The sequence below is a fragment of the Betta splendens genome, chromosome 24, assembly GCF_900634795.4.
Source record: "Betta splendens chromosome 24, fBetSpl5.4, whole genome shotgun sequence".
In the NCBI taxonomy this organism is placed as follows: Eukaryota; Metazoa; Chordata; class Actinopteri; order Anabantiformes; family Osphronemidae; genus Betta; species Betta splendens.
Genome location: NC_040901.2, coordinates 4072012 through 4087160, shown reverse-complemented (window position 1 = coordinate 4087160; position 15149 = coordinate 4072012). Strand labels below are relative to the sequence as shown.

Genomic DNA, 15149 nt, shown 5'->3' with positions numbered 1-15149 from the left:
TGTGCTGCAATAATGCAGCCCATGAAACGGCCCAGTTATAAAGTTTAATTATTATAGAGATGGAAAAGGGGAAAAGGACACACACACACACACACACACACACACACACACACACACACACACACACACACACACACACACACACACACACACACACACACACACACACACACACACACACTCTTCCTTGCCTGACTTCGCACTTCCTCTCTTTCTGCTCCATTTCCTGATTCCTTAGCCTGATTTCATGTTCTACAAATTCACTGGCGGCTCTGAAGTCCGTATGTGATACAAGTTTTCACTACAATGAAAGAAGGGAAAAAGAATCCGAGGACCCTATTAGTCAAGATGACATCTAAAAATGACATCTGTTATGTAAAAGCCACCCAACGCAGCCAGTGTGTACGTTTCATTATCCCTCCTTGTAATCCGGTTTACCGTCTTAACACCCCACCGTACGACCGCCTCCTCTGCTGTTACATAACCACTAACGCGGAGACGGGAGCCAGTGCGACACATCTGCCGGAAGATGGCAGCCTCGGCCTCATAATAAATAAAAAAAAGCGTACTATGCAGGAATAGCCCATCAGATCATGAAACGAGAAGCGGAGAAAAATCCCCGGATTGGGCCGTAAACAAGAAGCATGAGCTATCCTAAGAGACGGGCAGATGACAGACTGAGGCGCATCTGGATCCAGATGCGGGTCTGACGAGGAGCGAGAGGAAAAATAACCCCAAAACATCCTGACGCCGATTCAGGGCGTATGTTCAGACGAGAAACTGTGAGGCACCATCCAGCCGTGAGTATCTCTCCATCCACTGTCCTGTTTGCGTGTGTTCCCTGCACGGGCTGTTTCATTCCTCACCGCTAACTATGACAGGCCCGCGCCGCATTTCATAGTAAAAACTGGAAATATTAAGCGTAATGCACACGGTATAACGATAAGATGAAACTATGGCTTACTTCAGCGCGCGCTACTGTATCTGGGATGGTGCGGCGTCTGCGGCGCCCCGTCTTCGTCTTAATAATGTCACGCGCAGCTATGATTTTCAAAGTGCACGTGAGCAGTGAAAGGGTTTTTAGTAGCGCGCGAGGTGCCGCGGTGCACGCGAGCGCCAGCTGCAGCCCCGACGCACGTGTTCACTTTTGGAGGGACACGCGCACACGCCCGCGCGCGCGCGCCAAAGGCCACTTATTTAAATAACAAGAGAAACAGGCAAGAAAACCAAACTAAACATTGTGAACATGAAGTTATTAGATAAAGATTATAGTTGGGACTCCTAGTTGGGAGCAGTGTTTTTCCCCTAATGATAAGATAACATGTTTGCACAATGCAATATTTCTGGATAATTGTTCAAAAATGGCTGGATGATATTTAAATTTAATACTATATTATCTGTGATGTATTGCCAACATTTTGTCATTATACCACACTTTTGTAAGGAATAAGTGGTATGATAGTGAGTGGGAGTGATTGAACTATTAATTTAATGAATTTCAGTTCCCAAAGTATGATTCCACTCCTCAACTCAGTGTGTTAGTTTAAGAGGCAGCTTTGAGTAGCTGTGTCTGTGTTGTGACTCCGAATTCATATAAGACAAATGTGTTTTATAAAAGCTGAGTTACCACATTTTATTATGTGAAATTTAATAGCGACTATATAAAATATGAGACTTGCCTGTTATTGTATTGGTTTGCTAATGTGATAATAAACTCAGCAGCACCCCCTGCAGGCCGGAGGGGCAAACTGTCTCACACATTTTGTTTTATTGTGTTTTAATGTGTGTAGAACATAATGTTATAGCGCTAGCTTTTATTTTAATGCGATCCCACTGGTTTTTGACCTAGTTATTTCCAACTAAATTTCTCAGCATTTTCTCACAGAACACATACAGTCTCCCCTACTTCATTCTTATTTTACGTCTACAGTACGCGGCCGTATGAGTCAGTCCCTGCTCCCAGCATTTGTACTTTGTGTCACATTCCATGTTTCAGAATTCACCGCGTTCACATGACTCGCTACCATGCTGTGTCTCACACTGCTTTCATGTCCTCAGACCACTCAGGCTGAAATGTCGGTTCTGTGAGGCAGAAGTATATTAATCGAGATCACGTCAGCTTTTTCCCACTAACCGCTACCACTTAGCGACCCATTTGTATAAAATAGCACTAGCTTTGCCTACGTTCGTGATTAAATGTAGTTTAGATACAGATATAGACCTAAAGGCAGCACATGGATTAGAGTTTTTCACAATGCAGCAGTTTGCTGTGCCTCAATGGGCAGCCGTGGTTTGGACACAAAGACAACCCATTCATCCATTGACATAACTGACATTTTACCAGCAATGCTTCTCCTTCGTTCAGCTTGTTTCTTATTGTGTTCTCTCCTCGTTGGAACATTCTGAATGCATGAGCCACACGTTAGGGTCTCTTTTTAAAATGTACTATGTTTTTGGACAGCCTGCTGGGGACAAGGGAAGGAAGCGACACTGAATTGTTTGTGAAGTAGAGAAGAAGAAAAGGCAGTAAGCGTTACAGAGGAGGAGAGGAAATCAGCCAGAAGTGGGAACAACTTCCTCCACAGCCCGGGCCTTCATTGGCTTCCAGTCCTCTGTTCTTGCCCACCCAGGAGTCCCAAAAGAGGATTAAATCACATGTTCTGTTAATAGGGGTCACAAACTAAACCTGCCGAGACCTCATTCTGCACCCGTTGAATCCTGAAGCAACACAAACGTTCTCAGGTAATTTGTGTGCAACAATAGATATAATATTACCTCATTATTATCGAAAAGAGACACAGCAACAGACCATTGGAGGATCTAAGAGGCAAGGTGGTTGTGGAGAGGACAAAGGTGATGGGTAACAAGAACACAGGTCTGCCCAAAGGTCCTAACACAGGACATTCACAGGATGAAGAAGCGGAAGCTACCGACAGTCCCGTAGGTAAAGTACTTTTCTTTGTTTTGCTTGTTTGTGCCGCGGTATATGCCGATGCTACTTTTAATACCACAACGAAAGCTGCAATTTAAATCTGTCCCACGGATTTGCAAGTTACAGAACGGAGAACTAGTGAAGCACGTGTGTAATATGTTTTAGGAAGTGTCTTCAGAGATGGATCCCTGGGCTTCAGCCCGGAGCTGCTGGCTTCCCTGCAGTCCCTAGGAGAAGAGAATGACTACACAATGCTGCCACACTCCCTGCACCAGGTGTGTGTGTGTGTGTGTGTGATTCCTGTTTACTCTAGAGAGAGTCCGCAGTCATATATATTATATAAAAACAGGAAAAGTTGAGCTCAGCTGCCTGATAATCTCATCTGTTGTCTTGAAACGCGCTGCCTCACGAAGGCATCGGCAGCGGTTACTGGAGCAGAACAGAACATTTATGCAACCGCCGTAATGTGCAGGTGCATGAATTTGAGCTGGTGCCCCCTCTGCTCCTTTGTTCCTCCCCAGCCTCAGATAACAATTACAGCATTCACACAGACATGTTAATTGCAGGTGTGATAAATATACTCATGTTTGGTCTCTGGAACGTGGTTTCATGGTGGGGGGTGGTGCAACAGTGTGATGGGATTCATCTGTCTCAGCTGTTCCAGGGCCTTGACAAGCTTGTAACTGACTAAACAATCAACCCCCTCAGACAAAGCAGTTATTGTACATTACATTTTATTTTAAGAACCAACATGAATATTGTTTGCAAATTACATCCTCATGTTGTATGGTATGCATGATACATGCAGAATATAGAATATGCAGAAACACAACTTCAGAAACAGAAATGCACGAAACCTAAATGTTACTGCTTTACTGTATAGGCACGCAAGGAACACGCAGCCCTATGGAAGAGCCTCTGTTTAAAGTTAACCCTATTACTTACACTATTTTACTGGATCATCAGTATTTTGAGATTGTCCAGGTAATGTGCTACTGTACAAGCAGCGTCATTTAGCCCAATGTTAGGATAATTTTATAGTTTAATCTATACATGTTACTATTCACATACTTTACAGAAGCAATTTTTTTCATTCAAATAGCTGCTTCATGTCTTTATATAGATAATTGACCCATCTGTTTACAAAGCAAAGTTTAGGGGCTGAGCCAAATTAACCTGAGACTCTTATTTAAGATTTATTAAAGCAGCTATGATTGATCCTAGAGAGGAGCCAGTGGCTCTATGGGAAAAAGTCAGCGGAGTCCTTTTCATCCAGTTCATAAGTATTAGCATGTGACTTTGTGACTGTTGAAAACACAAGAAATTCGCTGAATGTCAGACAGCGACTTCTCCACTCGCCTGAGCGGCTTATTAAGTGTTTAAGAGCTCGGTGTGCTTTGATTTTTCACACAGTGGGTGAAGGCGGTCACATTCTAAGTCTCTGGGTGTCATGTCTGATGTGTTTTTTTGTTTGTGCAGATTGCCCAGGCCTACTCAGTCAAGGAGGAATGTATCCTTTCAAGTGCACAGAGACCTCGTGTCCCTGTGTTGATGCCCAAAATGCTCACACATTCACACACATTGATCCCTCGTCCGGTGGAAGACTGCTCTACCTCCAGTCGCTAGTATTTTCCAGCTGCAACGGAGTCTCCGCTATTGTTGTTTACTGTTTTTTCGCTCGGGTGTTCCCCAAGCGTTGGCTCAAAGCCCCGATGGCTTCGCAGCGCTATTTCCCCGGGCCGTGTTTGTGTCGTTGCCCCGGCAACAGCCGTCGGACGCCTGTACGTGTAGGAGGGAAATGGAACTGGGAGACGGTGGGGTGGTGGGGAGGGGTCGTGGGGGGGGGGGGGGGGGGGGGGGGTCTGTATGGATGGGCGTGAACGGGAAACGTGCAGCAGCCAATACTTTGCACACGGTGTTGGAGCGAGAGCTGTTGACTGGAAAGACACAGCAACACCAGTTACGTAACAATATGTCACAACCCGAACTTAACCCCGAAATATTTGTTTAACCTTTCAGCTAATGCTGTTTAGCTTTATTTAGGTGAATTACAGATTTAATTCTTTTTTTTTTTTTTTTTTTTTTTACTATTATTGCTTAAACCTGCGTGGCTCAGTCTCAACCAATCCTTCCCAGCTTCACAAAAAGCATGCAACCGCTTCACATGTTACATGCTGGTTGCTTCTTTAACTGCTAATGCTACCAGATGAGAGTGCCATTCAGTTCCTACAGCTGGAGAAGCTCTACCACCAGCGCCTCCTCTGCAACCTCGCTGCCCTGCAGGAGAACTGGGGTGCTGCACCTTCGCCTCATCGCCGATCACAAACATCGACGTGGTGCAGCGTGCGAAAGGGCGAATTGGTATCGGCGTAGTGATGTTCACGTGTGCTTTCAGAAAGCCAGTGGAGGGAGAGGAAGAACACGGAGAGCGGTGCGCAGGATGAAACAGACGCCGTCGGTCAGAAACACATGGAGACTCTGAGCCAGATCTGCAGGACACACCTCAGGTACATGAACTCTGCACCGACAGAGATCAAAATAAAGTGGGCCTTATGGGCCAAGAATCAGCACAATGTCAGCGTGAGACACAGAACTGTCCTAATGTCTCTATTGATGATGTCATAAACTGTCATGTTGAATAGTTCACTCCTCTGGATCGTCTGATACAACAGATCCTTTTTCTTTTGATTTTAAACCTACAGTAGATGTATTCACTTTAGAGCAAACACAGCAACAGCCCTGTTATGCCAGAGTTTTTTACAGGTCGAACTATTTGTATGCAGACACTCTAAGGAGTCGCAGTCTAACCCACTGCATCAATAATGCATGATACAGAGACACATGGAAATGCTTGGTAAAAATCTATATTTCTAACAGGGCAGAAACCAACTCTGCAGGGTAGTGATTTCATCCAGACTCAGATGCTGCAGGTCACAGCTGTGTCCCACCTATGCTTTGACTCTGCCTGCATATATTGCGCCTCACAGCTGGATTTGAATTTGGCTGGAAAACAGATGTCAGCTTCTGCTGCAAAGGCACAAACAATATACTGTCTTCACATGTGAACCTTTTCTCAACCTCCTCTCCCTCTGTTCTTCCTCTGCGCGTCCTTCTCAGACCATCCATCAGTGCGACGCAGGTAAGGTGTGCGACTAATGCGACTGTGTGTGTGTCATAACTGTATACTGTATGATGTCGTGTGTGTTTTATGGCACGTGCAGAGCTCGACTCAGAATGACACACAGCGCATGAACCAGGCGCTTCCCTCCTGTCGCGATAAAGGTAAACATTTATATAGAGTGTGTCTGTCTTCACGCAGAACCAAGTGAATAAACAAGACAAATAGTCAAGGTAGATGTAAACACATATATAGATTCAAGCCGACTCCACTAGGACATAGACATACTGTATAAGCAGGCTTCATGCTTAAGATCGATTTTCCTTCTGGTGCAACTAATAATGCATAAACACCAAAGCAGCTGTTTAAATCGAACTAATTTGCTATTATTTGCTTTTGCTCAGTAGCCACTCCTAAAATGAGCATTCACCACCACAATCTTGCTGGATAACATGAAGCATAGAGCTTCTAAAGCGTATTTATCCTGCTTTTTAAAACAAAGCTGTCCACAAATCTCTGTCAACTTTGTCCACATTCCCCCTTCAGACATGAGGCAGCAACAGCAAAGCCTGAAAATAGTTGCTGGAGTATTGTGCAGAGGTGTGGCCGTGTTTCTCTGTTTCTTAACCCTTGACAGCCCAGTTTTGGTGCATAGGCTCGTAGCAAAGCAAAAAAAAAAACCCAAGTAAAAGTAAAGTAAAGCTTGGGTTGATGATTTTTGTAAATTTTTCATATGGAAAACATTGTTCTTGGACCCTAAGCTTGGTATCAGTTGATTCCCAGGATTTAGTTTGAGGGTGTGCTGTGCTACAGTTGTGCATAGAGTCACACTGCGTCTCAGCAGACCTCAGTAAGGCAGCCAGAGCATGCAAGAACATCCGCTTTGACAGTTTGGACTTTTGTTACATCACGAGTTACAGTTTTTGGATGTAGATCTCACCAGCGGTGATTTGAGGATATTGCTGCCACACACTAATAAAAGGAATGGAGAAGGAGACATATACCCTGTGTATAAATCAGCCACCACTAATTTTGCTTTTTACACTGTAGTCAACAAGCCTGAAACGTCCCACCTGGATGAAGAACAAGAGCAAAGCCCAAACCCACAATCTGAACTGTCACTAAAGACAGAGAGTCAAGAGGGGACTGAGGAGGACGATGAAGAAGAAGAAGAAGAGGAGACATATGAGGAAGGACAGGAAGTCGAGGAGGAAGAGCCGCGTGAGGAGACACCAGAAGAGGAGGAGGTGAAGGTTGAATGGCCGACAGGAGTGCCACAGGCTTCAGACAAAGACCTGGCCAAGCTGTCCAGCACAGAGGGGGTAGGTCCACACCTTCTGCTGCTTCTCTGGAGCCTCTCTTCCTTATTATTATCATTCACTATTATCATTGAGGAACGCCCGCACCAAGAGTTCCTTGGTGAGGTCATCACCGGTTCTCTACTTGCGAAACCCTCCACCCATGGTGTGGCCTCACTCTTGGGATGTCTACCATGCCAAAAATGCTACACGACTGAGCCAAGGCTCCGAGGGGCTGGAAGGGGTTGGGGAGTAGGGGGGTAAATCGGTGCCATACTTCGATTCAAATATTTAAATAATTTGCAAAACAAATAGCAAAAGCTGTAGCGAAAACTCAACTATATCTAAACTTGAAAGTAAAGACATATATGAAGGATTTTGGTCTTGGACTTTATGTAGTAAGTAACTGTAAATCTTCTATTCTGAATCTTTTATGCTCTGAGCCTTTAACCTGGCTGAATAAATAACTTTTACATGTCATCAAAAGGGTTTTATTACAGCAGCACGTGTCCTAAGATGCCAGGATTTACTGGCTTGCTAATGTCTGTTGACCGCGTAGTGTAGCTGCAGTTTAAACAAAACTTAACTTAAAACTTAAACAAAATTTAATGTTTACAGTATAAATCATTCCTTCGGCTCTGTTTACTGGCGTCAACTAAGCTTCTAATTTATCACAAACTGCACATCGTCTGAAGACTAATGGACCTAAAAAACACATAATATTGAATATCACACAGAATTATTTTGCATTTACAGCTAAAAACAAATGACGTGGTCCCGGAAAGAATTTCGAACAGCTGCCAACTTTACACTGGGATCCTTGTCTCTATCTTCAGAATTCCTCCCCAGATGGTCTGGTCTCCATCCTGAAGAGGAGGAGAGCGTCGCTGGATGGTTTGCCTCCGCCCAGCGCTGTTGTTACCAAACCAAACTCCAAGCGCAGGGTCCGCTTCAGTGAACCAGAGGACGGCGTTGAACCAGGTAGAGTGCGGCTTGACCCAAAAAACGTTCATGACAGGTGTGTCAGAATGTGTTGATGCGGTACATGAGTAAATCACAGCTTTGCTTTCTGGCTCATTCATAGATGAGGTGGTTGGAGGCTCCTGCCTGATCTTGCTGCTGCTGTGTCTGGTTACCGTGGTGATCAGCATAGGCGGGACCGCTCTCTACTGCACCCTGGTGGGCACGTACTCCAACATCTGCACCGACTTCACTCACAACGTGGACTTCTACGTGGTGAACGTGCGGAGGTTCTGCGAGGGGCTCTGGCACTTCCTGCCCTTTCGGACCTAGAACCACGGACCCGACGGGCTGCTTCAGTGGCCGGTGTGAAATACAGATCAAGGATGGAGGAGCATGGGACCAACAGACAATCCGAAAAAAAACAATGCTGCCGTATGGAGTGTGCAACGTTTGGGTTTTCATCTACAGAATCCCATGGTTTGATGCTAATAATAACAGGCTCGCTCAATCATATGGACTTATATGTATTATGTACCAGTAACTGAGCAACATGTGAAAAACACCAGGATGTGTGCATGTCGTGTGACAACAAACAACAACAAGACTCTTTTTTGCCACTGGATGTTTTAAACTTCAACTCATATCTTACAGCTTCCAGCCAAAGTAAGATCTGACCAGAAGACGTCTGTGTAGCTGTTTTCTCCTCACAGTTGTAGCAGTCGTAGGTGTGGATAAATTCCTTTTCATGTGGTGTCTTGGTGGCTTTGATTTTGATATGTACAGAGAGAAGCGGTTTCAGAATCACAGGTGTGTCGTTCGGTCGTGTACATGTTGACACTCACCCCTAAGCATAAATATACAGATAAACAATGTGGCACAACATTTGTTATTATTATTATTTTAAAAAGCAGGTTACAGATGATGCACTAGGATGAAATTTTATCTAATATATTATAACTGTGTTTACCTCATTACCAGTGGTTACATTATTAGCAGGAACACGATTTAGCCCTATTCTTGTCTGAGTGATGTCATCATGATTTTCAGTATGCAATGCAATAACAGCCGCTCCACAAACTCAGGCACCGTCCCTGGGCAGTTCTCATGCAGTTCTTCCGGTGCTCAGTGTTTTCATGTTGCGTTGAGGTCCTGCTCTCCATCGGGTCACTTACAGATACTCAAAAGCCATGAAAAGCTGGACTGGGTGAGTAGTTTAATGTAGATGAAGTGCATTGTTCCTGTTATTATGAAGTGCAACAAAACCCACTTGCTGTGTGTCCATGTGTTTACCTACAGCTGGTTTTAAGCACATTCCTCCATCTGCATTGGGAGCGTTCGTCGTCCCCACGCAGGTTGAGCTGCCTTTCACTGTTTTGTCCAGGAGCCGACCTCTGTGGATTAACATTTGTGTTTCTTGGCTGGCTCAAGTAACTCAACATAAAATGCACCTGCAAGCTCAAAGTTGACTGGCGTAGTAAGAATTTAATTTAAAATCAGCATGTTTCTATTTTCTGTTGTCCTGTATTGATGCTTTTAGTGATTTCTAATGTCCTCCGGATCTCCATGTGTCTTTAAAACGATGAATGTTATTTGTGTGTCATCGTCCCCTCACTTCACCTTCACGTTTTAATATGTATGTCCACCACTGATTGCAAATATTAAATACAGAACATTTGCTTGTGTTGTTTTAATTTAACGTTTATTAAGACTTTGCACATGCTCGAGGTTTATGACAGAGTCTGTACAAAGGGATTAGTCAGTTTTCAGAGTGGTAATACCGATGTTCGCCACAGGGTGTCACTGTAAACCTTAGAATGAGCCACAGCTTAATGCAGACCATTATTCACATCCATGCTGCTGCAGTGGTGGCGAAAGCCTTATGGGGCAGCTAGTGTAAGTATTAACAATTCATCACTGTCTTAACTAGATTATTTTTCAAAGCTTATTTTGAACATGATATTTAACAATGCTACCATATTTCACAGACCTAATGCTGAACATCAGCACATCTCTGTGCGTGCATCCACACCTGCACTGCACCATGTTCTCTGCTGGCTTCAGGCCTGTATTATTGGTGTCAGCTGTTCAAATTTAATATAAATACAGGTGAATGTTCTTGTCGGCATCATTTTGTTTGTTTTGATCGGTGACCAGAACCCAGAGGTGGGACCGCAAACTAAGATGCAAAAAAAAAAGCCAATAAAACTCCCTGAAAACTTTATTCTGTTGCTTGTTTTTGTGCCACAGGGAGGAAACAGGACAGTTCATTGTGGTCGAGAGAAGCAGACGTGCGTCAACAGAGGTGTTAAAAGGAGCTGCAGGCGGACTGTGTGTGTTTGACAGGTTGTTCTGTGTTTGCTGTCTCTAAATGATTAAATGTCACTGCCACAGGACACTTCGACTTGATTGACAGGGCAGCAGATGTTGTGGTTTGTGGCTGGTTACGAAGTGAAAAGGTAAACGTCACTTGACCTCTAAAATATCCTTAATATATTGTTGTTTTGTTCCAACACATCGTTTTCAGCTGGAGTAATAATACATAATAAATAGAATATATTTCATAGTTATATCTGTATTATATGTGTAAAGACAGTAACTTAAAACCCTGAGCACCTTCAGTAAACATAGCTTCATGCAGAATTGAGATAAATAACAAGTGGCCCGACATCTGACCTCAGACATCCGAACATTAAATTAGAATCAATAGAGCCACAAACCTTTTTGCATTCATCTTCACAAAGGTTAACGTCAGCATAGTTAACTCAGCTTGTCCATTTAATTGTTTTTTGATACAATTCTCTTCACGTTCAAATTAAAACAGCTGCTGGGAGCGGAACATGTTGCGATCACTTGGATCTGGTATTTGTATATTTTAATGAAACCTTTTTTTGGGAGGAAACCAAGGCGGTGATGTTTTCCCACACAGAGGCAGAAGTTACTGTAATACACCGTGACCTCTGGCCACTTGGCAGATTCAGATCGCGTCTTTGCAGACAGTGGGTTTCTCTGCCAGCTGAAGGAGCTGTTTGGCCTCAGGCGGCTGTGAGAAGAGCCAAAGGTAAAAAAAGGAGTGAGGCAATAACTGAGCAATTAGTGTCGGGCTGGAACTTCAGATGGAGTAATAACATTTTTATTGGCATGGTGGCCCAGCAGAGATAAATCAGGATGGGAGGAAGGTGACTCATTTACCTACACTTCATTAGTTTAAGTCTATGTGTCACAAATTATATTATTAAGAAATCATTACTGATCTTTTCCTAATTGAAACCTTCATTTGAAATTATTGGGTTTAGTTTCAGTGCCAAAAAAAACAAAAATGTGCACAGTTGGTGTCCCACGTTTCTGCAAGATAGCTGCAATTTGCACACTATTACTGTCTCACACCCTGACTTACATTCAGTGTAATGACATTTCACTGGAACACTGGGCCTGCTGGGGGTGTACGGGCAGATTTAGTGGACTAGCAATTGATGAGATGAGCTCAAATGAAACTGTGCTGAAGCTGCAAGCAGAGATTCAGTGACCACACCAGGCAATTAGTGGACACGAATGAGCTTCATCCTCGGGGACAGGCAGTGATTTTGACTGAGAGATAAAGAAATGTGGCCAAACACAGAGAGGTCGGTTAGGAAAGCTTGCTACAGGCCCATACTGTATGGACCAGCACCGAAAGAGAGCGCCTCAGGACCTGGAGGTCAAAGGTGAGGACTGACTGACTCTCTCCAGACTGATGAAGTACTGTAGTTAAACCATCCTTCATCCTGAGATTCTGGATTTCATCATGTGAGTCTGATTAAGTTGCCCCATCAACAACACAACATCTGTTCACAATCTTGTATCGGGGGAAAATATTCAGCCTGAACTCGCGTCCTCCGTCTGCTTTTAACTGCCTCCATCTTTGCACGCTGGCTGTGAAGAGCAGCTCCTCTTTCACCTGCTGCACCTGTAACTGGGTCAGCCAATCTCACAGCTGTCGATGCTTTGATCGCAGCCGGAGACACAGGCCCCAATAAGACTGAGCTGATGCTGTTTAGACCAGCATCCACCGGCGGACTGGAAATGTGATGAGTCATCGGCAGTGATTCATCACTTTCTGTCCTGCTGCTCGTTATTCCCTTTGACGTCCCACATCGCTCTCCCGTTTTTGTGCCTCGCAGCTTTGTCTTCCTCCGACTGTTTCTCTATTTTTACTCCACCAGCCTGTTTTTTCTCTCACGCTTGTGATCCCCTGTAAAAATGCTCATCTGCATGCCCCTCAAGAATTTAGGCCTAGAAATTTAATAAAAGGCCTAGACCAACATTTCATAGTCCACGACAGCTGTGAACAAAAGATGTGCAGAAAAAAAATGTTGATGTCAGCAGATGCCATATGTTGTTCAACCATCGGGGGCAGTAAAGAAAGCATCAGGTGACCTGTACAGTCAAAATCAAGACGATTAGAAGAAGAGGAGCTTTTGCATATTGTCTCCTTCACCTATGAAAGATGTAAAGGAAACAAGAGTTCATCACATGAATACAATATTGGCTTTCTGGCTATGGTCATTTCTTGCTGAAAAATGTTTCCTCCTGATTCCTTCGGTTAACGTTAATGTTTGTGCTGCTAAATAAAAATCAAAACAATAATGGTAAATAATAATCAAAATAATATTGCTAAACAGTGCTTTAATGCAATCATTTATTAATTAAATGTTCATTTCAAGTTTCTTCAAATCTTTTTGTTTTTTAGGGTAGAATTCCCTAAAGTCCCTATTACGCAAACATATGCATTTGTGCGGACATAGACAAACACCAAAGACTAGAAGTACACCCCCTGGTTTTCAAATACTTTCACTAGCCTCAGTCAGTTCAGCACTTCTCCCCTTTATGATTCCATCAAGGGAGCAATGACATAGACAGATGGACTTTAAGGCTGAAAATGTACAGACACACTGTGGAGGCCTCAGTGACCTGTAACACCAACAACAGATAGAATCCAGAGCAGAGAGCAAAGCTCATAGCTGAGGAGAGTGGAGCAGAGGGAGAACATGAAGACATGGAGAGAGAGAACGACACGGAGCAGGGTACATCCTGGACAGGGCGCCAGTCCATCGCAGTCCACACAGACAGACAAACATTCACACACACAGTCACACATCCAAAGCAGGAAGCCAGAGAACCTGGACAGACACTCCACAGACTCCACAGGCGCCCCAGGAATCGAACCCAGGCCCTGTGGGTCGCTGTGAGGCAACAGTACCCAGCACCTGGTATTCACAGGAGGTCTCAGTTTTAGGTCTCAGTTTTATCTCAATTTTGTTTTTTTCTAAAATATTTAGAAAAAAACACATATAACGTCCCCAGTAGGCATTCATAGCACTTTGAGATTTGCTCACAAATGTTATGTGCTTTATAAATAAAAGTTATTCTTCTTCTTATTATTATTCTCACTCAGTCTAAATTAAAATAGCAACACAGATTTAATGAAATCATTTAATTCTGCAGAATTTGTTTTATTTAGAGCTGTTTGTGATTAGTGTGACTTTCTCTTCATCATCTGTAAATTGACACGTGGTCATGGTCACCCCTGCCCCCCCTTGGGGGCACCACTGTATGTTTGGGGACTGACCATTGCATGAGAAAGCTCTATAGTCACTCATTGTTTTAGTTAACAGGTTTAAAAGTACACTAATATTGTGTTGTGTGCTTGTGCATGCTGTGCGTGTGTGTGTGTGTGTGTGTGTGTGTGTGTGTGTGAGAGAGTGTGTGTGCGTGTGAAGCCAATGAGGCTGCGGTTTTGCAGCCACACACACCAACCCCACACCCACCAGCAGATGCCAGTGTTTCGTCTGCTCATTATTCTTCCCCAAACATTTCCAGCACACGGCTCGACGTGACAGCAGAGGTCATTTTGTGCGTTTCATTGTGAGGCAGCGCTTGGTCTTCTTCAAAAGTGGAACACGATCACAGCAAGGTGATTCTTTAGTAGCAGACATCTCCAGTCTGCTGAGGGGATGTCAAGGTTAAAGAGAGCTCATAGCTATTAACTCTTTTTTCTTCTCTCCATAGTGAGTCACTGTCTCTCTCTCTCTCTCTCTCTCTCTCTCTCTCTCTCTCTCTCTCTCTCTCCCTCTCTCTCTCTCTCTCTCCTTCTTTCCCTTCCTCCTCCTCCTGTCACCACCCTCATAAAAACATCTCCCTCACATATCATGCTCACAGAAACCTGGGTTTGGCTGTGTGTGTGTGAGAGCAGTGAGGCAGTGACTGCAGGCCTGAAGTGCCAGTGGGGTTAGTTCTATACTAAATGGCTCATAAACGGGAAAGGGTGGAGCCCTGGGACTGGACTGGGATGACAGAGGGGGAGAGATTGCAGTGGTTTTGCTTTGCCCCTCCCCTCCCTTCCCGCCCCTGCACAGCTCCACTCCACCATTCTGGCTGCGCAGACATTCATTGTGGGTCCTTCACCTCAGCCAGCTCCTCTCCGCTCCTCCTTTGTGATTGATGAGCTCGTTGCACTGTCAGAGTCACACGTGCTTCATTAAGGTGACCGCCGTTGTACCGCTTGGCCAAACAGGTAGAGCAGACCACAGCCTTCACTCCCCACATGCGTCAGTGACCACTGTGTGTTTATATATTGTTTATATATTGGAGGAGAGAAGGAGCTGAAGACACAAACACTAGTTTTGAATGAGAATTTAAAATACAAACAACAGCAGTGTGTGTGTGTGTGTGTGTGTGTGTGTGTGTGTGTGTGTGTGTGTGTGTGTGTGTGTGTGTGTGTGTGTGTGTGTGTGTGTGTGTGTGTGTGTGTGTGTGTGTGTGTGTGTGTGTGTGTGTGTGTGCAGGAGGTGGCTGCTGCTGC

General features: G+C 44.3%; 1 protein-coding gene across 2 annotated transcripts; it reads left to right on the top strand.

Moving 5' to 3' along the window:
* The first annotated feature begins 189 nt into the window (after positions 1-189).
* cnstb (consortin, connexin sorting protein b) lies at positions 190-10532 on the top strand. 2 transcript variants are annotated; one of them, XR_008693845.1, is made up of 12 exons: positions 190-800; positions 2462-2944; positions 3098-3207; positions 4412-4442; positions 5139-5225; positions 5328-5439; positions 6050-6071; positions 6154-6214; positions 7101-7372; positions 8185-8329; positions 8433-9515; positions 9608-10532. XR_008693845.1 is itself a non-coding variant. In XM_029142225.3 (11 exons), exons 2-11 carry the CDS (start codon positions 2857-2859, stop codon positions 8639-8641), a joined length of 1137 nt encoding a protein of 378 aa, XP_028998058.1. In that variant the 5' UTR covers positions 190-800; positions 2462-2856; the 3' UTR covers positions 8642-10532. The 2 variants fall into 2 exon arrangements, 1 of the variants encoding a protein (XP_028998058.1); XM_029142225.3 differs by having other exon boundaries at positions 8433-10532.
* The last annotated feature ends 4617 nt before the right edge of the window (positions 10533-15149 follow it).